This window comes from Trachypithecus francoisi, unplaced genomic scaffold, assembly GCF_009764315.1.
Source record: "Trachypithecus francoisi isolate TF-2019V2 unplaced genomic scaffold, Tfra_2.0 Lachesis_group9, whole genome shotgun sequence".
Lineage (NCBI taxonomy): Eukaryota > Metazoa > Chordata > Mammalia > Primates > Cercopithecidae > Trachypithecus > Trachypithecus francoisi.
In genome coordinates, this window is record NW_022681474.1 from 28,559,505 (window position 1) to 28,582,655 (window position 23,151).

A 23,151-nucleotide genomic window follows, 5' to 3' on the forward strand; every position below is an offset into this window, starting at 1 on the left:
TTCCTTTTTTTCCTAATTCTCAGAATTGCTTCTATCATAAACTTGAAATTTTTCTGGAGTAAAATATTCACCACTATTACTAGACTCGCTATATGTATTGGACATTGATGTGTATATATATTAGCTTTTAGAAACTGTGAGATCTAAGCTTATTTAATCCCTTAGAGAATAAAGTAAAAAACATAACCATCTTGAATATGGAAGAAAGACATTTGCTGTTTGGAGAAAGGATATATTGGTCTTCTCAGGTATTCTCATAGCATTACGAGACAGGGATCAGGTAATAAACATGTTTCCATTGTGCACTGAATGTATCTTAAGGGGGTATGAAATGTATCATGAAAAGAGCCAAGCTAAAGCCAAGAGATACTCATAGATTGACCACTCAAGAATACCTACTACTAGCCACACCACAGAAGTAAACCAAAACAAACTTCCACATTTGCAAAGAAATTTATAATACTTGTGTCTTGGGTGTAGGAGATGTGGGAGATAATTTTAATAATGTTCGGATGAGAAATTAGCCCTGTAACAATTTAAGAGATTTAAAAAAAAAAAAAAAAAACTACTTTAAACTGAGTGTCCTGTGTATTCAGTAATTCATATTTACTTTAGTGTTTAGTAGTGGGATATTTTGGGCATTAAAAATGAGTATTCACACCATTTTCTCTTAGATGATAAATTTCAAAAAGATGAATTTTATCAAGCTAAAATCTCATGATTTATGGTCTGAAATACATGCCTAACTTCAAATGAAGTTTTAACTTGTAAAACGGCCTTTTGCAGTTATAGTTCCGCATGATATTTAAGTAGCATTTTAAAGCTATTTGTATTTTTCCACTTCACCTTTTCCAACTCATTAACATGGATAGAAAGTATTAATATAGGAACATTTCTAATGTCATGCAAAAAGGAATGATGACCTTTTTAAACAGATTGAATTTTAAATGAATTGTCAACAGCAGAGTGGACTAAATGTATTAACATCTAGAGTCCTGTAGAAATTAAAACTGAATTAAATCAAACCTGTAACACAAATGTGTTTGCCCATGGTGCCAAGCTTTTGAGTAATGGAACGCTGAGAGAATTCTACAGTCAGGGTTATCAGGTCTCATGACTCAGCCATAAAATTTGAATTTAAGTGACTTTCTTGATGGATTCAATAAACTCTTTGAGATGACTTTTATTAGGAAATTTAACCATTAAAAGGAAAACAAAACAAAACAAACACAAGCTTTTCAATATCTTGGAGAAGGCGAGAACGAAACTGAGAAATGTTAGATGAGAACATGCCAAGCCTTCAGGCTCCTCCCTTGCTCCAATTGATGTTGATTTTAGAATAATCAAAAGTCAGCCCTCCTTTCTCCATGGCAGCCTTTGGGTCCAGTGAGAACATTGTTAATTAAATCTGCCTGGGGCCCTCTCTCTGCCGTATTCTCTTCACTGACAACACTACCAGCCCCAAAGGACAACGACCCTGCCTTGTTCATCTCTGTATCCCCAACAGATACGTACTTGTAACAGGTCTCAATAAACATTAGATGAATGAACTAATGGAACTATAATTCTGTCCCCTACTTTATAATTAGATTTATTAAGATTTTTTAATTTGGGAAATATAGTTGCCTTTGAAAAATAAAAAGCATACAAATTAGCTCAGCCCAGAATATGATGCTAGAAACTTTGCTAAAAGAGCTCAGCATCCTCCACTCTTACTGTCTCATCCAACAAAACCTAGTTACCTGTTGTAAATAAACAGTATGGTTGTCACCTTCTGCATTTCTTCTCAAAGAAATGTTTTCTTCAAGCATAAAAATCTGTACTGTCATAATGATATCTAGGGCAAAGAAGCAAAAGACAGTGATTTCAAAAATCTCAAGCAATTTAGAATGTGTTCTGTTCTTCAAAGCATAGCACACAACTGCTTCAAATCTGTGTGCCATGGTTCTTTGTATTCTATTTTAATTTTTCAGGTGTTCCTTAAATATTATCACGTGGAACAGTTAAATCTAATGCGAAAGGAAGCTATTGACAAGCTTATTTTGATTCAAGCTTGTGTCAGAGCATTCTTGTGTTCAAGAAGATACCAAAAAATACAGGAAAAAAGGAAGGAAAGCGCTATAATAATACAGTCAGGTAATCTCTTTGACATATTTAGATATGGTCATAAAATCAAATCTTATAATACTTCTTACAGGCAAACCTCCAATTCTTATGTAGCTTTTGTGTTTAATTCCAGACTCTGTTGCCTTGATACTTTTGCTATATTAAATCTAAGTCAGATTGTTTTAGTGATTGACACTTTTAATATTTGGATAAATGCTTTGTCTTAAATAATTTAATTTTTAACTTTTCTGTCAAGAATTAATGAAATACAACTGACCTATTGTGGAAGATATAGCAAATGATTAATTATAGATCTCAAGAATCATATCATTATAGCTCATTGGACAATAAGATTCTTTTCTACTTTATTCCAAAGGTTACACTTGCCATAATTTTTGACAACTTAAATCTTATTTTGTTAAAGGGCATCCATTTATTTCTATTAACTGTAGGGAAATAATATTTATAACCATACTTTATTTCATAAACTTTTATTAAGCTGTATTAATAGACTTTGGATTTTGCTTTCTACTTTTCCATAAGAAATGAAATTTAGATAGAGCTTGTCACAGCTTAGTATGCTCTCTTTCAAAATGTTTTCACTGGACACTTAGAGAAAAAAATGTATTTTGCTTTTTAACCTGATATACACACACACTACAAGCACTGTGTTCTGATATTTTTAATTCTAGTCTATTGCATTTCATTTTTAAATGCTAGAGTTAGCCTACTACATCAATTTTATGATCCACTAATGGTTTGCAGCCTGCATTCTGAAGAACACTAATATCGTGGGCAGAGGAGTTGACTGACATTCAAGAGATTAACATTCCAGTCCCCGTTCTGTCAATCAGCAATGAGTCATCATCATCTCTTTTTGTATTTTAAGCCCTTAACTTCTCACTGAGAAATCAAAATGCAAACCCAGTAATTTGGGCTTTAATCCTTTATCTGCAATTTCAAAATTTATAAAGCTCTGACAAAAAGGTTCTTCATAGTGCTTTTGGCAGTGAAACATAGCAATGTGATAATGAGGTTATTTACAGTGCTTTGCTCACCCAACTTAGTAAGAATATTCTGTTTTTCTAAAGAAATAGTCATTGATTATTGGGTGCTGCCCTAATATAGGGAATGTTACAGAATATATATTTGCTCTGTATTAACTTTCTAAAACTTAAAAAAAAAAATCTGAATTCTCAAATATATCATCTGATAATCTGAAATATATCTGGCCAAAATATATGAAACACATAACAAAAAAGGAAAATGATTATTACCAAATTTTAAGCAAATGAGCACATTTTGTCATCAGCTTTACTTGTCTCTATTATTCTGGTTTCATTTTAGTACTCTTCTTAGTATGAAAGTTACTTTAGTTATTATTGCTATAGCTTGCTATGTAGAAGAATCTTGTTAATGAATCACATTAAGTGAACCTGTTCTATTTGGCATTTTAATTTTATTTTTCTCTTTGACATCAATGGTCAAAACCACTGTTTCTACTCACTAAAGTAATTTTCTTTTATTTCCTTATGATTAACACTACTATGGGCTTTATATGTTTCAGCTGCAAGAGGACACCTTGTCAGGAAACAAAGAAAAGAAATTTTTAACGTGAAAAACACAGCAGTAACCACCATTCAGACTTCTGATCAGGAATTCGACTACCAGAAAAACTTTGAAAATACAAGGTATAATGATGTTCATTCTTAAACCATTGTAACATACAGATTTTTCAGATCTGTAAGGTCATAGAATAATGTTCACAGCCTTTCTCATACTAGCCAGCTTCCTGATACTGACACATCAAATGTCAGTGAACACCCAGAGGCTACTTTTGTGTTCTCTATCCTATTTTGGAGTTATTTCTCAAAATTTTTTTTCATTGGCTTCTACCAGATTGCTTTCTATAATTCTACTCCTAATTCAGGGGGTTCTTTGCTAATATGTCCTCCAAACCCCACATTTCAATCCTCATCCATATCTAAATGTGTCCCTGGGCTCTCTCATTCATTCCAGTGGCTTTAAGAGCCAATATGCCATTGGCCCCTACATCATAATCACCAGCTTCCTTTCTTCTTCTGAGCCCTCATGTCTGTACTTCCAAGTGCATGTTAGCAAACCACTTACTCACTTATTCAGCAGGCTTTATACTGGGCAGTGGGAACACATAGATACGTGAAGCAAAATCCTTATCCTCAAATGTCTCACAGTATTACGGGAAAAAAATGACAGACAAACACATCCCTCTTGTAAAATGTGTTCACTCAGCTATAAAAATAGGCAAAGGGTACACTGGGGGCAAGGAGGAGGGAACCCTGCCTTGGTTGGTAGTGGTTAGGGAAAGGGAAAAATATCTACATTTTGCCCAAGAGGTGAAACTTGAATTGATCAAACTGAGTACATGGTCATCCAGGGAGATAAAGATCATTCCAGCCCCAACGCTAGTCTCCTTGTTTTTAACATCAAAACTGGCCATAGAAAGGGTGAAGGAATGAAACAGAAGAAGAGGTGGCTTCCTGGCTTCCTTCTTTCCCCACACACCCACATCTAATGTTCTCTTCACTCACCGCTATTCTTCTCTCCTGCCAATAGTGGTCTCATAAATGATCTCATAGAAGACTTCTCTGCCACCTCTTCCCCTCACCTTCACCCACACACTCCCTGAATCCCTCAGGCCAACCTCATTTCCTTATTTGAAAAACAGGAATGTTCATCTGAAGTTTGGAGACATTGGGTGTTTTAAGTTTTTGTGTATTCTGAGACCTACATATATGCTCTTTGTCTTTGCTTGTGAGGATCCAAATGATTTGTTTCTCTTTGTTATTGGCTATAAAACAGTTCAGCAAACTTCCAAATATCACAGGCCTGCCTCAGGAGCAGAAGGCTGGATGATACCTGTGACTCTTGTACTTCAGTCTGGAGGTTGAGAGAAATGTAAACTGGCTGCAAATGGAAGAAAGATGGACTAATTGTACTACTTCTAGAAATTACTGCTTGTAGATATCACATCTAATAAGGAAGTGTGATGTTCAATTACATACCCATTTGCTACCACCTTTCTTCTGAGGATACCAGGGATTAGCTTTCAATGTAGCAGATACTTATTAAGCATCTACTGCACACAAGATCTACTTCAGGGTACATGAGTGTGAGTAAGAAGCTATGGTCTCTGCAGTCTGGGATGGAGACTTTGACATTTATTGGGTTCTCATAGGAGGTGGATCACAAAGTCAGACATAAAAGCAGTACAGGCAGAAAGTCAAGGGAAGCTTTTAGAGAGGAAGGTTAGGGAAGGGAGAGGCAGGTGGGCCTGACCACTGCCAGAGATCTGCCGGCCTGGACTCCCTCCCTCTGCCACTTCTGACTTTCCTATTCCCTCAGCTACTAGAAGCCCTTGTTTTCACTTAACCCTTCCCTGTCAGAGCCCCTGACCTGTGACCTAGAATACCACAGCAGGGAGCTGGAGAAAGGCCCAGGCCGGCAGGGCTCTCCGGCAGATGTCAGAAGAGATCGACAGTCCTCCTCATGCTGGAGCTCTGAAGGGCTGATCCTCAGAAGTACCCATCACTGCACATGGTCCTCAGCCAGCCGCAGCACAGGATGGAGTCTCCTGAGCCTAGACATATAACTGATGTGGGAATTTCAGCAGTATGTACAAGTCTTCACCAGTGAAATGCATTTAAAGGATCAAAACTAACTTATAAATTGATTTTTTGGAATGCAGTCAGTTAGAGACTGCACGCATATCTTCTCTCATCAGTTGTATTTTGAATAAATGTAAGCATTCTCAGAGAGGTCAGTATTATGGAGGAATTCAAAATACTAGCGTAGCGATTCATCAAAATCATGGGCATCTCTGGTGCCCTACCTAGTTTTTTGACTGATCCTAGCAGGATTCTGTTATGCCTCCTGTATTAGCCTAGGGATACCATAGTAATTCTAGTCCTAGGAAGTGGCCAATAGAATTAGAAAAATGGAATCCCGGTAGCTTTTTCCAGATTTGACTCAAAGAACAGTCTGACTTCACAAACAGATCACAAAAGACCCAAACTCTCACATGGGTTTCTGGGCTGAGATGAAAAGTTTGGTGCAAAAGCCCTCCAAGTAGCAATGAGAAGTGTTAGCATATCAAGGTGTCATTGTACAACATTTTTATTCCATCTTAACCTTTTTCTTGGCGGTATTGCTCTTGGCTAGAAACAAAAAAAAAAATACAGAGAAGACCTTATCTTCAAGTGAAGGGAAATCATTTTGGAAGGATATTAGCAAAGTAGCAACTGTGAAATTTTGGTCACCGTATTACATGATCATGAACTGTAGTGAGGACATTGCTTTTCCTTTAATTTTATAAGATATTTCCTCTGATCAGTAAACTTAGTGCTTATTAAAGTACAGTATGTCAGTCAAGTGAACATACCCTGCTTACTGGTATCAAACTTAGGTATATTTTTCACAGCATCTCACTACTAAAGTACTTTGTTTTGAAAAGGATATATTTTGAAAATTCTAATGAGATTAGAATTTTGATATCTCATTAAATGAAAAGATGGTTATTCATATGCTAGGGTATTTCTCACTCTGAGATGAATCTGGTTTTCTCATTATTTGAGTAGTTATCACAGTTGTCACCAGAGAGAACATTCTGGAAAGCACTTGATTAATGTGACTTGAGACATTTTAATTTTGAGCTTTCTTTGTTCCTTTTGCCTTTCTCCCACCAGTATCTAGCATATAGCTATTGCCAAAATAAGTAATAAGCCCCAGTTTAGTACTGTATATTCAAAGATAATATATTTTACACAGGGAATCTTTCGTGAAGAAACAAGCAGAAAATGCAATCTCTGCTAATGAAAGATTCATTTCAGCTCCAAATAATAAAGGAAGTGTATCTGTAGTGAAGACTTCCACTTTCAAACCTGAAGAGGAAACCACCAATGCTGTGGAGAGTAACAACAGAGGGTATCAGACTCCAAAAAAAATGAATAATGTGTATGAAGAAGAGGTTAAGCAAGAATTCTACCTTGTAGGGCCAGAAGTAAGCCCCAAACAGAAGTCTATCAAAGACCTGGAAGAGAACAGCAAGCTAACGAAAGTAGAGAAAGAGGAAGCTATGATCCAGAGTTACTGTCAGAGGTACACAGAGGAGAGGAATTGTGAAGCGTCAAAAGCAGCATATCTAGAAAGGAAGGCCATATCGGAAAGGCCAAGCTACCCAGTGCCTTGGTTAGCTGAAAATGAGACTTCCTTTAAAAAAATTTTGGAACCTACACTTAGCCAAAGGTCAATTTATCAAAATGCAAATAGCACGGAAAAAGAAAAGAAGACATCTGTAGTTACCCAGAGTGCACCGATATGCAGCCAGGAGGGAGGCAGAAGCCATCTGAGGCATGAGACAGTCAAAGAGAGGCAAGCTGAACCGGTGACACAGGCCCAGGAGGAAGAAGATAAAGCAGCGGTATTCATTCAGAGCAAATACCGGCGTTACAAGAAAAGGCAGCAGTTGAGGAAGGACAAGATGTCATCTTTTAAGCATCAGAGGATTGTCACAACACCAACAGAAGTAGCAAGAAACACTCATAATTTGTATTCCTATCCCACAAAACATGAGGAAACCAATAATACCAAGATGAAGGATAACAAAGACTCGAAAGCAACTTCAGAAAGAGAAGCATGGGATTTGGCAATTTTTTCAAAACAGGTATGTGAATAAATGAATTTATTTACTAATAAAAGTCCCTGGGAACTATAAAATAACTGAATTAAACACATAATTAATAACTGGTAGATTGTTTCATCTGTGTTGATGGGCCCGCAAACATTTTTAATAAAATGTCTCAAGGATTGTGCTATTCAAATAGCCAGGAGCTTTTAACCCAATTTACTATGGTAACATTAGTATAAAATATGATAGAAACCTCATGTAGTTGTGATACTAGACATTGGTTTATACAGCTTACTAAAACGCTGAGGCTCGACACTGAAAAGTTTGATGTATCTGTGAGATCTTTAATTAGAGCTAAAAAAAAAAAAAAAAGTCGTTTCAAGTTTTCTAAATCCTCCAAAGTTTATGCTTTCTCCCTTTCACAAATTTGAGAAGACATAATTAGGTATCAGATTTTGATAGGTAGCCACACCAAAGCATATACAGTGAAGATGAAAGTCTGCACGTCACATCGTGACAGTGAACAAACAGTCATGGAAAATAAGGAATCACAAAGAAAAACCGCAGAGAAAAGTTCCCTCCTGGAGAATATCTCACGCCAGTCATAGGTGTGTCTCAGCTATTTCTAGAGAGGAGCATAGGAAGCAACAGGTTTTAGGGCTTCTCATGGGTGTACATGCAATTTATCTCTGATACATACAATTTATCTCTGATACATACAATTTATCTCTGATATATAACAATTTGTCTCTGATAAATTGGTGCTATGGAAAGATTGCAAGAACCAACTTCTGTAAATACCAATTCCAGTTCCTCCTTTCTCTTTCTAGGCATTTGACCTTCATAAAAATCACTTTATGTGTTAGCACTGTTATTTTCTCCTGTGTAAAATGAAGAGTTTTAATTAGATGATCTCTAAAATACATGAATTTCCAGGGTAATCAATGGTGTATGAAGTAATAAAAGAAATATCATAATGGGTTAGTTCCAAGAAGGACTGTCTAATATTCCTGAGTCCCTCAACTCCCCTTTTTGTATCTGACGGTGGCTGAGCCTATGAGAAACACAATAATTGCACTTGGACCCTTCCTTAGTGCAAGAGGTGTGACCCAGACATCTCCAACTTCTAGTTGTCAGTGGAGATCTGCCATTTTTTAATTTACCCATCCCCTTCCTACTCTTGTTAAGCATATGGAAATAGTGAGTTTAACAAACATACAGTTCTTCTCACTCCAAACACCAAATCAGGGATTAGAGCTCAGACCTGCTATGCCATGGAGACATGAGATGTAGAATTACCAAGGCATCTACTTGGAGCTGGCCAGTAATGCCATGGGAGTAAATTCACTGGTCCATGGAACAAATCTAGAGGCTGTCCCAGCGGGAGCCTCACACTCAACCCAGCAGGACAGCCCTGTTATCAGAGCCAGGATGCAGACAGAACAGAGGCTGGCGGCAGAATGGAAAGAGAAACCAGAATAGAGCAGCCCTGAAATCAGGCTAAAAAGACTGGAAAGAAAAGGAAGGAGGTTTACACAATCAAAGGCAGCAGAGGAGCCCTCAGGACAGAAGCAGAAAGGCAAAGACAGCAGAGTGGCAACGCTGGAAGCCAGATCTCAGAAACCTGGGAAGGAGTCGATCAGAACAGAATTCTGCATGTAGCGTGACGTGCTTGGCAGTTTTTAAAGAAAAATGTGGGCTGGGTACGGTGACTCACGTTTGTAATCCCAGCACTTTCGGAGGCCGAGGCGGGCGGAACATGAGGTCAGGAGATCAAGACCATCCTAGCTAACAAGGTGAAACCCCGTCTCTACAAAAATACAAAAAATTAGCCGAGAGTGGTGGCTGGCACCTGTAGTCCCAGCTACTCAGGAGGCTGAGGCAGGAGAATGGCGTGAACCTGGGAGGCGGATCTTGCAGTGAGTTGAGATTGTGCCACTGCACTCCAGACTGGACAACAGAGCTAGACTCAGTCTAAAAAACAGAAAAAGGAAAAATGTGAGAGGGCAGGTATTCAGAGCACAAGGCGGGAAGGTTGTCAGGTGAGGACTTTATCAGACCTGGTGCAAGGGACAGGGTGGGCCCTGGAGAGGAACACGAGAGTCCCCAAAAGTGCTGGTAAGGCATTTCCCAGCCCCCAGTGCCTATAGAACTCTCTGTATTCTTTTCCTTGATTTAACCTGACACATGATCTTCTTTTTAGATATCAAAGTTATCTGAAGAATATTTCATTCTGCAGAAAAAATTGAATGAAATGATTTTGTCACAGCAACTGAAGCCACTTTATCTGGGTGTCTCGCACCATAAGCCAATTAATAGAGGAGTTTCTTCTCAGCAGTGCCTCTCAGGTAAAAATCAGTAGAGTTAGAACTTCCTGAAGGGGAAGGAAATGCCAGATACTTTGTTTATTAGTTTCCCACCGTTATTCTAGGGCAGATTTGAGGAGCCTGTGTTCTGTCTTGGGAGAACCTTTATTTCATTTCTTACATGGAAATACACTTTGTTTTAGGATGTTCTACCCACTTTCTACCTTCTCTGACTTCATTCCCCTCCATTTTTTATGTTTTTCTTTTTTCATTTTAACTAGAACTTGGCATATGACACCAGAAGGGAATAAAAAAGGGTGGTATAGAAAGGGGGCCCGGCAGGAGGCAAATTTGATAAGAGAGAGCAAAAATAGAAATAGGAAGATTTCTGTTTCCTTTGTCAACAACTGCAGCCTTGAGTATAGCGTGTGGAAGGTGTAAAATCCCATTATACAAGAAATATTGTTATTGAACTTTTTTCTAGTCAACCTATTATACTAAACTGGTGAGGAATTCAATCTCAATAATTTTCAGATCTCCCTCTCCCCAGAGCTGTGCAAAGGTTTTATGGCCTTGCACACCACCAAAAGATCAGGCACAGCCTGTAGTCTCTGAACATTTGTCCATGAAGTTACTGTTGGGACACTCATGGCTCCAGCTGGCCTCCACGAGCCGTTGAAGTTGGGAGGTCTGGCTGCTCCCACACCCTGCAGGTGGCACCTCGACCGTGGGAGTCTGGAGCCTCATATTGTCCATGCTCACTCCAGGTAGCCATTCTCTGCAGTCTTAGCACCTTCCCCAGGAGCTGTCACTATAAAGTTCAGGAGTCCCACAACTTTGAACCCTGCTGACCTCTGCCCAGAAGAATCTGCATTTACTTTCCCTCGCTTTCTTGGAGGCCCTCCGCAATCTCGCTGCCCCGCTCAGGGATCCCTGACATCATCTCTGCAATGAGTTTGGCTTTTACCAAAGACAGGAAGAGCCACTGACCTCATGCAACTTTTAATTTCTTCCCTGAAAAAATCTCTAAGGCAGAAATATACTAAGGTGCACTTGGCTTTTTTCCTGATATGAGAGGAAGGAGAAATACCTTAATGTTTTCATCAGTTATTCTGCCACATCGTTTTCACGTCAAGAATTGCGGTGAAACTGACCACAAACGGCTCTTTGGTGCCCTTCATTCCTGCTACTCTCCTGCTCTCTGGCCCTGTCTGAGAGCCTTCTGCTGTGAAGAAGAGAAACTAGCAAATCAGAGCCCAGAGGCCCATTCATTTGGCTGCCGCAATGGCCTGTGCCCAGGGGGCATGCTGGCAGGGTAGGAGCTGAGGGAAGGCCTGGGCTTCTAGTTCCCTCATGGTCACAGAAGTGACAGCACTGGTGAGTGTGGAGAAGAGAGGAACAGGTGGTGTGGAGAAGCAAGGAAGTCAGGCAGCTCACCCCAGGCCGCTGCTGTAAAGGAGAGGTACAAATGGGAGGCAGTGTCCTGGGAGGAAGTAGAGGTCGCAACCAAGATTTTCACTTTTGAACATCTCAGGGACTTTAAACAAGCGTGAAAAGCAGCAGAATTTTATGAGAAAGTCAAATTAGTTCACCTTATTCTTTTTTGTTTGTTTGTTTGTTTTCGCTGAGACAGAGCCTAGCTCTGTCGTCCAGGCTGGAGTGCAGTGGCGCAATCTCATCTCACTGCAACCTCCGCCTCCTGGAGTCAAGCGATTTTCCTGCCTCAACATCCTGAGTAGCTGGGAATACAGGCACAGGGCACCACGCCTGGCTAATTTTTCTGTATTTTTAGTAGAGATGAGGTTTCGCCATGTTAGGCAGGCTGGTCTCAAACTCTGACCTCAGGTGATCCGCCCGCCTCTGCCTCCCAAAATACTGGGATTATAGGCGTGAGTCATCACGCCTGGCCGAGTTCACTTTATTCTTGAATCTTTCATTTTTTTTATGGACTTAAGAAGAATATTAGAAATCAATTCTTAGCCTACGTGGAGAGGATTGTAGCTCAGAAATATTTCTTTACCCCTTCAGGTTTAGAGGGAGAATCTCTTTTTGTTCTCTGCACATACGGAGAAGTTTCGTATTATACTACACTTGTTTAAGGCTAAATTGGCAAACATCTGAATTGTCCCATGTCCTAGAGAGTAGCAGAGAAAGTGCCTGAGAGAGGGCCTGATGTGGCCTAATGACCCAGGGGTATCTGTGTGGATCTGACAACCCAGAACCCAAGAGTAAGGGGGACAGTGGGAGATGCAGTTCAGCTACCAGAGACCAGACAGGGCAAGTTATTCAGCAGATGCCAATGACCAGCCAAGAGTGGCTGCAGAACAGATGGCCCCTCCCCACTAATGCCATGAAGCTACCAAAGCGCCCTACACCAATCCTCGACTTACATGTGGCAGGACAGAGAGGAAAAGGGAAGGCTGAATGTAAGCCATCAATGCTCTTAGTGTCTAGTCATTTTAGGTTTCTGACCCTAATCTAAAGTGTCGAAATCTACTCAGAAGACATTAAGAATTTAGAATTTAGCTAGAATTTGTTAAAAATAATTTAATGCTAGAAAGTAGAAATGAGCACCATGATAAATTAAAGTTTTAAGTGTGTTAATTTTTTTGTATATCTGAATTGTACATTGTAAAAAATGTTTTAAAAATCTGATTGCACTGTAGGAATTGAACTTGAAAGCCATGAAGAGAAAAGGGGAAGGCCAGCAAGAGATGATGGTAGCTAGGATGAGGTAGTAGCCACGAAGGCAGTTTAAAGCAATGGTTAGTTTGTAGATTACAAAGGATTTGGAAATTGGTTGCACAGGAAAAGGGGCATGCCGGGGTCTCTAACATGATCAGCTAGTATCATGGTGGATGGTGGTATGTCATTACCTGAGATGGGAAAGATTAATAACGAGCAGGAGTATGCATTTAATTTGGGCTGTGTTAAGTATGAGAAGCCTTTGATGAATTGGGACCACCTCTCAGTAGGCAGTTGGACACATATGGGGTAACTGAAGCCATGGAGGAGAAGGGAAACTCCAGGAAATTTACCTACACTGAGAAGAGAAGACAGCCTAGTGGAAGAGTCTGGACATGTGCAGGTCAGGTAGAGAAGAACCAGGAAAGAGGAGCGACCAGAGATGGGGAGGGCAGCCAGGGAGCCTAGACCCTCCGAAACCAAGGGAAGAGGGTCTTAGAGGATCGTGTGCAGAAGGATTCAGACAGAACAAGTCAGAAGGGAACCATAAAACATTCATTAAATTTCCTATTCATTAACAATTACTTACTGAATTCTTCAAATCTTATTTAAATATTAAAATAGAGACAGACGGAAAGGGGCATCTTATCCAGCCTTGCACCCTGAATTTCCAGTAGAGGCTCCAGCCATCCATGACTCTGAACTGGAACAATTGGGTAAAATTTTTTCTTACTTGTTTTTCTTAATCTTTCTTTCTTTCTATTTTTTTTTTTTTTTTTTTTTTTTTTCTGAGACAGAGTCTTGCTCTGTCTCCCAGGCTGGAATGCAATGGCACGATCTTGGCTCACCACAACCTCCACAACCTCCGCCTCCCGGGTTCAAGCAATTCTCCTGCCTCAGCCTTCCCAGCAGCTGGGATTACAGGCGACCACCACCATGCCCAGCTAATTTTTGTATTTTTTTTTAGTAGAGACTGGGTTTTACCATGTTGGCCAGGCTGATCTCAAACTCCTGATGTCAAGTGATCTGCCCACCTTTGCCTCCCAAAGTGCTGGGATTACAGGTGTGAGCCACTGCACCTGACCTAATTTTTCTTAAATGTATGCATAGTTCACATTTATTTCAGTGTTGGTCTCCGTTGAGAAGCTTGGTAAAAGGAGGATGAAGATAAAGATACTAGTAACACCACATTTTTATGTTTTTGGAAAATTTCCAGTTAATGCAATAAGACAACAAAGAGAAGCTTTTTCAAAAAGCATAACTTATCAAAAGGGAAAAGATGGGATTGTAGGAATATTACCAGACAACATTAAAAATGCAATGATTGATGCTAGCAATAGAATTCAGTAAGGATGTATAGTTATATATATAGATATTCTTTCCTATAAAAATTTCTAATAGAAAAAGAGCCCATTGGAAATAATAGCAAAAAAAATCAATACCTTGAAATAAAGCTAGCAACCAAACCACAAAGAGACAAAAAAGAAAAGATGCATAATGGAATGATACATTGTGTTTCTGAATTGGAAGATAAGATACTGTAAACATGACCGTTCTAAAATTACTTTCTAGGTTTAAAAAAATTGCATTCAAAATCTCTATCAGATTTTCTTTGGAACTTAAGAAAATATCCCTAAGGATCATTTGTAAATTTCAGAGACAAAAAGAATAACTATAAATGAGGACTTACTTATTAGATAGTAAAATGAATAATGCTATAATAATTAAAATCATATGTCTGCTTTACAAAAATCAATCACAGATTAATGAAACAGAATAGCCCTAAAACTGGCCTGAGTATTTATAAAAACCTGTCATTTACAAAAAGACACATATGAACAAAAAAGAAATGGATGGATAATCCTTAAAATGTCTCTGATTTGGGATGAGGAAATAAAATATTCTTATCTTCTGCTGAATGCCCAGATATTTTCCAGATGCATTGATCATTTAAATGAAAGAAATAAACAAACCAAATGAAGCTGGATGCTATGAATTGAGCATTTCACAATCTCTGCTTAGAAAAGGACAAAACATAAGAAGTAATAAAAGGAATTACAAAGAAAAACTGTCATAGATTTGGATTACATGAATGTTAAAACCTTCTAGAGATTCCAAAGCATCATTAAAAGTTAAAGAGCTGAAGACAGAATATTTGGAACAAATGTAAAAAGAGTTAAACTGTTTAATGTAGAAAGAGCTCTTTATAAATCATTCAGAAAAAATAGCATTCTCAATGGAAAAATGGCACAAGCCATCAATTTATTTGCAAAAGAAGAAATGCAGATGGAAAAAAGCATATATATGACCACTCTAGGAGTAAAAAAAAAAAAAAAAGTAAAACAGGTTACTATTCTTTACTCATCAAAATTACAAGTATGAAAAAGTATTTTAACAGTAATGACAAAGTGCTAATGTAATTATTCCCAAGCATACGGTAAGTTGGCAGTGTCAACATTTTGAAAAGTGACTTGGCAATATGTCAAAAAAAAAAAAAACTCCACTGAATTAGTTTATATCATTGACCCAGTAAACTCACTTATGAGAACATAGCCTAATCAGAGCTGAAAAAAAATTGTGTATATGGTAAGAAAAAAAATTGAACAATAGGAGAATGATTAATAAGTAATGACACTATTCACATATGGAATATTAACAGCCCTTTAAATTCCTTTTTCAAAGAATAGCCTTGGCAAACTGCTAGCTAATCTAACCACTGAATAAAATATTGCAGAATTGGAATTGTAATACTGTAAATAAGTCAGCTTAATCTTCACATACGTGAGGTGGTTCATTAACAACAAGAGCCCCTAAGTCCAGGGTTCTAGAAGAGTTGAGTGTCTAGTTAGTGAGAACAAGATGGTCATCTCTAGTAGAGCGGATACTCTCCATCCCTCGCTAACTTCACTTCTATATAAAATTAAGAATCTGAATAATATTACTGCAACCTGGTAGAGAACTTCCACAGTCACATGTGGTAAGACTAAAGTGTCATCTCCAGATCTGTCACCTTTGTTGCCGTGCTGTCTCAAGCCACTGAAAGCTTGTTTGATACTCCTCCAGCCAGCTTGTGATTAGATGTGCTCTAGTAAAGAATGAGTGCTTTTTTTAAAAAGTACTGGTATGTTTCAGCTCATCTTGATAGAAACCAAAAACCCTTTTATCTATGTGTTATAAAGTATGAGCAGAGGGAAAGAAAAAAGCCAATGTTGTGTGTTTAAAGTCAGAGAATGTTCTTCAATTCTGTGTTTTTAAAAGGCCAATCTAAGAAAATAACTATGAACAGTCAATAAATAATTTTTTAAAGTTTGGCTTCTGGGAAAAATTATTCTGTTTTCACCTCAGGCTATATATCTAAACATTTTAAATAAATGAATATCCACATCATTTTGAAAAATAGCCAGAATGTAATTAGATGCCACCTCTGAGTTTTCCTTATTCTCCAAGCAAATAAACATGTATTTTGGTTGTTTGGCTGTATCCATAGTTGGTGGGCAGTCAGACATGCTCGCAGTGTTCCACATAACAGCTCACTCTCCCCAACAAAGTCCTCACTCTCAAGGCACCGCTGTATCACCATGTGCATTTGCATGTGCTTCTGTTGTGGTGCCCCGTTTTGATGACTGCTCACATATAAGCGAGATGACCGGGCATGTGTGTGTAATCTAAGTCTTTGGACTAGAACAAAACAAACTGGCTTCTGAGGACTGTAATCCATGCGAGATGACAGCCCAAGGAAAATGACAGAAGTAGACCGCCGAGATGTAGCGATAATGTGCAAGAGACAAGAGACAGTCCAGAGGGTGTATCTGTGGGTCTCACCCCCCATACAGGCTGCTATATCCTCCTGCTTCTCCTGCCACAACTAGGAGAGACATATGGGGCAGGCTGGGGCAGCACCTTACCTGAACCTACCAGTATTGTTAGCAAACTAAGTTTCGCTTTCAAGGATCTGGGTATTAGTTCAAAGTACCCAAATCAGAGAGGGGCCAGTAGCTATAAGCCCATGACCTATAGGATAGGTAGAGGTGGAAGCTGGCCCTAGGGCATCGGCATTCAGTTGGCAGGAAAAGAAGAGCCACAGGAGTAGTTGTGCAGTTCAAAATGGGGCTGGGAGCTGGCAGTTGCCTCTTGAGAAGGTCAGAGAAGACTGCGAGTCAGATCCCCTAAACAGTAACGTATCCCCTAAGTTCTAAGGGCACTCAGAGCAGGACAAGCACCTACCCTTAACTTTTCACCTCGAGTAAACTCAAGAGAACAGAGCTATCCCAGAGTAGACGCAAGAGGTCAAATCCAGGGCAAGCATGAGAATTAAGGGTACAATGACTCAGGCCTGTAATTCCAGCTACTCAGGAGGCTGAGGTGAGAGGGTTAGAGCCCAGGATTTCGAGACCAGCCTGGGCAACATAACAATACCCCATCTCTTAATAAAAAGAGAGAGAGAATTGAACATGTCCGTAGGTGCTAAAGGAGGGAGGCAGTGCAAGGCAGAGAGGATTCCTTTAGAACTGTCCTGTCCACAAGCTCAGAACTGTGTGCAGCTCTCTTTCAGTCTAGAACCATTGCCAAAACAGCCAGCCTGGCCAAGGGCAGATGAGGTGACTGGTGGAAACGGCAGCTTCCAGAAGATAGGTTGCAACCATGACTAGAGTGAGTCTGCCTTTAACATGCAGCAACGAAAATTCCTCTCCTAAGATTTCCCATAGGTCACTCTATTGCTTGAAGGTCACAGACTCTTAGGAGGAAATGGAAATTTACAAAAACTGAAAAATTGATTTATTGAAGAAAAAATTACAGTAACAAGTGCATTTCTATTCTGCTAATATTTGATTTAGATATGTGATACTTCTGCAAATTATATTATGCATGTATACTTAAGTAAAACAGTGTAATTATCATTAAAATGAGAATGATGCTGAAATTTAATTTTCTAAATCAATTTTCCCTGGCAATGAGTTTTAAATCTATCTTCTTTCTTCTGAATGCAAAAAAGTGGAGATGTTAAGTGATTCATTATCCAAAAAAAAGTGCATTTCTGATAAACCAAAACACTTAATGACATTATTACCACAACTGCAATATAAATAAGTATCTTACCTTCTGGCTATTTAATACAGCAATAACCTTTACAAGCTGATATTTACCACGCACAACCCACAAAATAGCCACAAACCTTATTATGCTAGTGCCCATATTGATATGCTGCTGATAATTTGTGATTATAAATGTTTATGTCACTTTTGTAATTAAGGGGTTAGGATGACGTTAGTAGAGAGTGTTTATATTATCCCAAAGGAACAAAAATTCACAGATCCATTAGAGGCCAAATAAATGTATGCCTCTCTGAAATATTTGTATGCTGATAAGCTCATGGAAGTTTGCTCTTTAAAAAAAGTCTGAAGGAATTTAAGTGGAGCAATCATAGTCTGTTGAATATAATACATTCATCATAATTTTCATTTACTGGCTGGCCACCTTGCATTGCAATATCTTAAGTGAGACACCCCTTAAGACTAGTCAGCCCTCTGGCTTTAGATTATCCTGGTGAAGAAAAAAATGTCAAGAAGCTAACACTAAAGCAGATTAGATTTTCAGAAATTCTGAAAATTCGATGCATTTTGATTTTTAAATCTCCATAATATACACACACCAACATGCATATTTATAATTTTACATCAATGCTACCATACCATACATTCCAGGATTCTTTTTTGTTGTTGTTTGTTTGTTTTTGAGATGGAGTCTTGCTCTGGTGCCCAGACTGGAATGCAGTGGCACAATCTCAGCTCACTGCAACCTCTGCCCCCTGGGTTCAAGTGATCCTCCTGCCTCAGCCTCCCTAGTAGCTGGGATTACAGGCGTGTGCCACCATGCCCGGTAATTTTTGTATTTTTAGTAGAGATGGAGTTTCACCATGTTGGCCAGGCTGGTCTCGAACTCCTGACCTCAGGTAATCCACCCGCCTTGGCCTTTCAGAGTGCTGGGATTACAGGTGTGAGCCACTGCATGCAGCGCATTCCAGGATTATTATTTAATGTAGTGTTTTGTTTTCTTTTTCTCTTTTTTTTTCCTGTTTCCTCCCCTGTGTTCCCCTTCTCAACCCACATTACTCACCCCCAACCAAGGGAACTCTTATTATAGAACATGCATTTTTTCATATTTTTTGCAGATGTGCATACATGTAGGTATATGTACATAACAGAGATTTTCATCATTGTTTTATATAAATAGGATCATAGTATGATCATAATATAAACACTTAAGCAACTTGCTTTTCTCAATACCTTTGCAGGAATCCCTGCACATCAACTAGTATAGCCGTAATTTATTCTTTTTAATGGCTGCATAATCCTGTATTTGTGAATCACAATAATTATATAACCTTTTCCCTATTGTTAGATATTCTCTTTGTTTCCATTTTTTGCTATGATGAAAAATGTTGCAGTAAATATCTTTGAAAATGTACCTGTACACTGGGATAAATACCCAGTGATGAAGTTATTGAGTTGCAAGATGTTTTTGGTTTTAATAGATTGCTTTCCTAAAAGGCTCTAGAAATTGACATGTCCTTCAACAATTTGGGAGCATACACTTGTCCTGCCCTCCTGTCCATCAGTGATATCCTTCTTTTTAATCTTTGCTAATGTGTCTGGAGTAAAATCGTATCTAATTTTAATTTATATTCTCTTATCTGCTAATAAATTCAGGTGCCTTCCCATGCTTATTTGCTTTTTGGATTTGCGCATCTTGAATTTTCTACTTAAATCTTTTGCTCACTTTTCTGTTGGTCTATATTTTTGGTAGCCATTTGTTAGCACTCTTTGCATATTAAAAATATGAACCCTTTATATCTGTGTTGCAAATATAGCCTTCCAAGTCTATCATGTGTCTTTTGACTTTGTTGCCAAATAAAAGTTTTTGCCTATATTTAATAGGCAAATATGTCTATATTTTTATGATTTCTGAATTTTGATTAAAACATTCATGCCCCTAGATTACTCATGAATTATCCCTGATTTTCTTCCAAGAGCTTTATTATTTCTTTTATTTATATTAATCTTTAAAGCATCAGAAATTTATTTTTATATGTGATGAGAATGGTGATCCAGTTCACAGAAGTATATTAATATTTACTATTCACTTAGCACTACATCTCCAAGCTGAAATGAAATCACAATCTTTGCATCTCCAAACACTACCACATGTAGATCACCAGTGAAATGACACAAGGACATCAAAACCTAAGCCATGATCCCCACCATCTAGAGACTTCTGGTTCCACTATTAAAAAAAAAAAATCACAGCAAAAAATAGTAAGCGGCAAGACATATGGGATTAGGTTCTATATTAGTTTTCCAGGGCTGCCATAACAAAGTACCATAGACTGAGTGACTTAAACAGCAGAAACTGACTTTCCCACAGTTCTGGAGGCTAGAAGTTCAAGATCAAGGTGTCAACAAGGTTGTTTTCCTCTGAGGCCTTTTTCCTTGCCTTTAGATGGTCATCTTCTCATGGTCTTCTATTTGTGTGTGTCTGTCTTAATCTCCTGTTCTTTTAAGGACAGCAGTCACATTAGATTGGGACCCACTTTAATGACATCATTTTAACTTAAGGACAGCAGTCACATTAGATTGGGACCCACTTTAATGACATCATTTTAACTTATTTACCTTGCTAAAGACCCTATCCCCAAACACAGTCACATTCTGAGGTATTGGAGGTTAAGATTTCAACATGTAAATTTTGAGGTGACACAGTTCAGCCAGTAACAGGTTTAAAATGGCTTGTGCGTCTAGCAAGTACCATTTATGCTCAATGAGAGAGAGATCACTGGGGAGTCAGTGAAAACTTCATTAAAGAGATAGGATTGAAGGTGGACATTGAACAAGCTTAAGATTTCAGTAAGTCTATGAAAAGCTTTTCTATGAGAAGGTGAGAAAAAGCAAAGTTACAGCTATAAACATTGTCTATCAGGGTTTCAGTGAGATAACTGGACTGACAAGAGGAGAAAGTTCATTTGGGGGGAAATGGGAGATAAAATTGAAATTGCTAAGATTGTAAATAACCTGGAGTCAGAAGTTTAAACTTGATGAAGAAGGGAAAAGGAGGCATCATCATAAATTTTTGAAACTTGAAATTTCACAATTAAAGTAGTATTTAAGAAATGAAAATCTGGGCCAGGTTTGGTGGCTCACGCCTGTAATCCCAACACTGGGAGGCCGGGGCGAGCAGATCATCTGAGGTCAGGAGTTCGAGACCAGGCTGGCCAACATGTCGAAACCCTGTCCCTATTAAAAATACAAAAATTAGCTGGGTGTGGTGGCAAGCACCTGTAATCCCAGCTCCTCGGGAGGCTGAGGCAGGAGAATCGCTTGAACCAGGGAGGCAGAGGTTGCAGTGAGCCAAGATTGCGCCATTGCACTCCAGCCTGGGAGACAGAGCAAGACTCCATCTCAAAAAAAAAAAGAAAAAAGAAAAAGAAAGGAAAATATGGTTTTCATTTGTGAGATAAAGCACAGAAACCATATTAAGACTCTACCACAGTTATTAAATGAGTCGTTTCACCCAGAGTGATTGCAATGGCAAATGAAACTAAGTGGTGGATGAATATTAGATATTTCAAAGGATGTGTCAAAACAATGGACAGAAATTAATGATTGCTTGTCTGTAGGAGATGAAGAAGAGACACAAGGCAAAGGTGATATCAGTGTTTTCAACCTGGGAAGCAGGAATAATGCTGCCATTGAGGTTGTAGTGTATAGAATCTTAGATGGAGAAGAATGATGACTGTAGGTTCATTTGAGTCTGAGAGAGAAGTATTCAGTAAGGAGTAAGAAATTAGGGCAAGAGCTCCTGTGGGATGGGAGGGCCAGACCTGAGGTGTGCATTAGGAACACCAGAAATTGCCAGGACCTGAGGAAAGGATGATTCAATCCACGAGGCAAGGGGAAGATCACTTAGTCATCTAGCAAACTTATATTAAGCACTTGCCAAGTATTTTTTATAAGTACTGGGAATACAAAGAAAAATAAGATAAGGCATCTGCCTTCAGAAACTTTATCCTGAGTCATGAAGACGAGGGGTGTTTAATAACGCTTAATGAAGAAGGGTCAGAGACAACAGGGACAGATAAAGGACCTTTGGATTTGTTGGTGAAAAGGACCCTTCACCATCTATTAGGTTGTTGCAAAGGGAATTGCGGTTTTTGCCATTACTTTTAATTTGCCATTACTTTTAATGGCAAAAACCGCAATTCCCTTTGCAACAACCTAATAGAAAGCATTTTCAATAGAGAAATCAGATTGAATGGGGGAACATTTGATGATAAAATGAACACAAGATCAATAATGCCTTTATTCCCAGAACCTTTTTTTTGTTTTCACTCTCTTGGCAATTATTCAGCTTCTTGGCCATCTTCATTTTAATTAATTTGTATTATGATAGTAATGTTCTGATATTTCAATTCAGATTTTAAATAATATTAAAGCCAAGTTAAATTTTAGTCACACACCACATTCATGTTTCTAAAAATATTAAGAATATCTAATAACTTATACCATATTTTTATGTATCTTGTCATTCAGATTCAAATGAGTAATATAAATGGATATGACAAACGCATTTTGAAATGATAAAACTTTGCAAGAGCCAATAGAATCTATTTAATAATCAGCACTGGGGGAGAGGATAATGAGAAGGAAAAAATAAAAGACCACTATTTATGGTGGTGGCAAGAATTCAGGCCTTACCATCTTTCCTCGTGTCTGTGACAGTCTAAGATGGATCCAGAAATGACTCAGATATTTGGACTCCCTCCACCTCCTCTGTCTATTCCTTGAGGAAGGGAGAGACAGAATGAGAGATGAACCTCTAGGGATGGGTCGGACAAATGCTTTGTCTATTACTAATCGGTAATAACATGATCTCATTGACAAATATCTCTTTTTGTTTTATTCATAAAAGGACAGCAATGTGTGATTGCTGAGGTTTCAGTGAAGAGCATTGTTCCATGCACTACACCTCTTTGAAGTACCCCCGATTAGCTGATCCCCTTTGTCACCCAGAAATTTCCCATACCTTTTGGAATGAATGAGCTGGATAATGTCAGAATATGAATGCTGCTGTAATCAGTATCTTCACCTAGTGGGCTGGTCAGGGAACTAGAAAGTTAGACATCTATGAGTCTTTCACCATTGGTTGAAGCTGATTTATACTTGCCAGTCACAGTTGTTTACATATAATAAATATAAATATTCTTCTATTTGATTAGTATAGTTTGGGACAGCTCTGTTTCTCTGTGTATTTCAACATCTGGGGATTAGGAATCATCACTGCCCCTTTACTGTATGCAAGAATGAGCTATTACTGCTTTTAAAGTCCTACCTAGAA

The 23,151-nt window shown here is 38.5% G+C and overlaps 1 protein-coding gene across 1 annotated transcript in view; it reads left to right on the forward strand.

The window, feature by feature from the left end:
• MYO3A (myosin IIIA) overlaps positions 1-23,151 on the forward strand; it is a 266,051-nt gene that overhangs the window by 222,042 nt on the left and 20,858 nt on the right. Inside the window, exons 28-31 of the mRNA XM_033208976.1 lie at positions 1,974-2,136; positions 3,674-3,797; positions 6,913-7,807; positions 9,975-10,119. Coding sequence (XP_033064867.1) covers positions 1,974-2,136; positions 3,674-3,797; positions 6,913-7,807; positions 9,975-10,119 — 1,327 coding nt within the window. The remainder of the gene's footprint in view (positions 1-1,973; positions 2,137-3,673; positions 3,798-6,912; positions 7,808-9,974; positions 10,120-23,151) is intronic.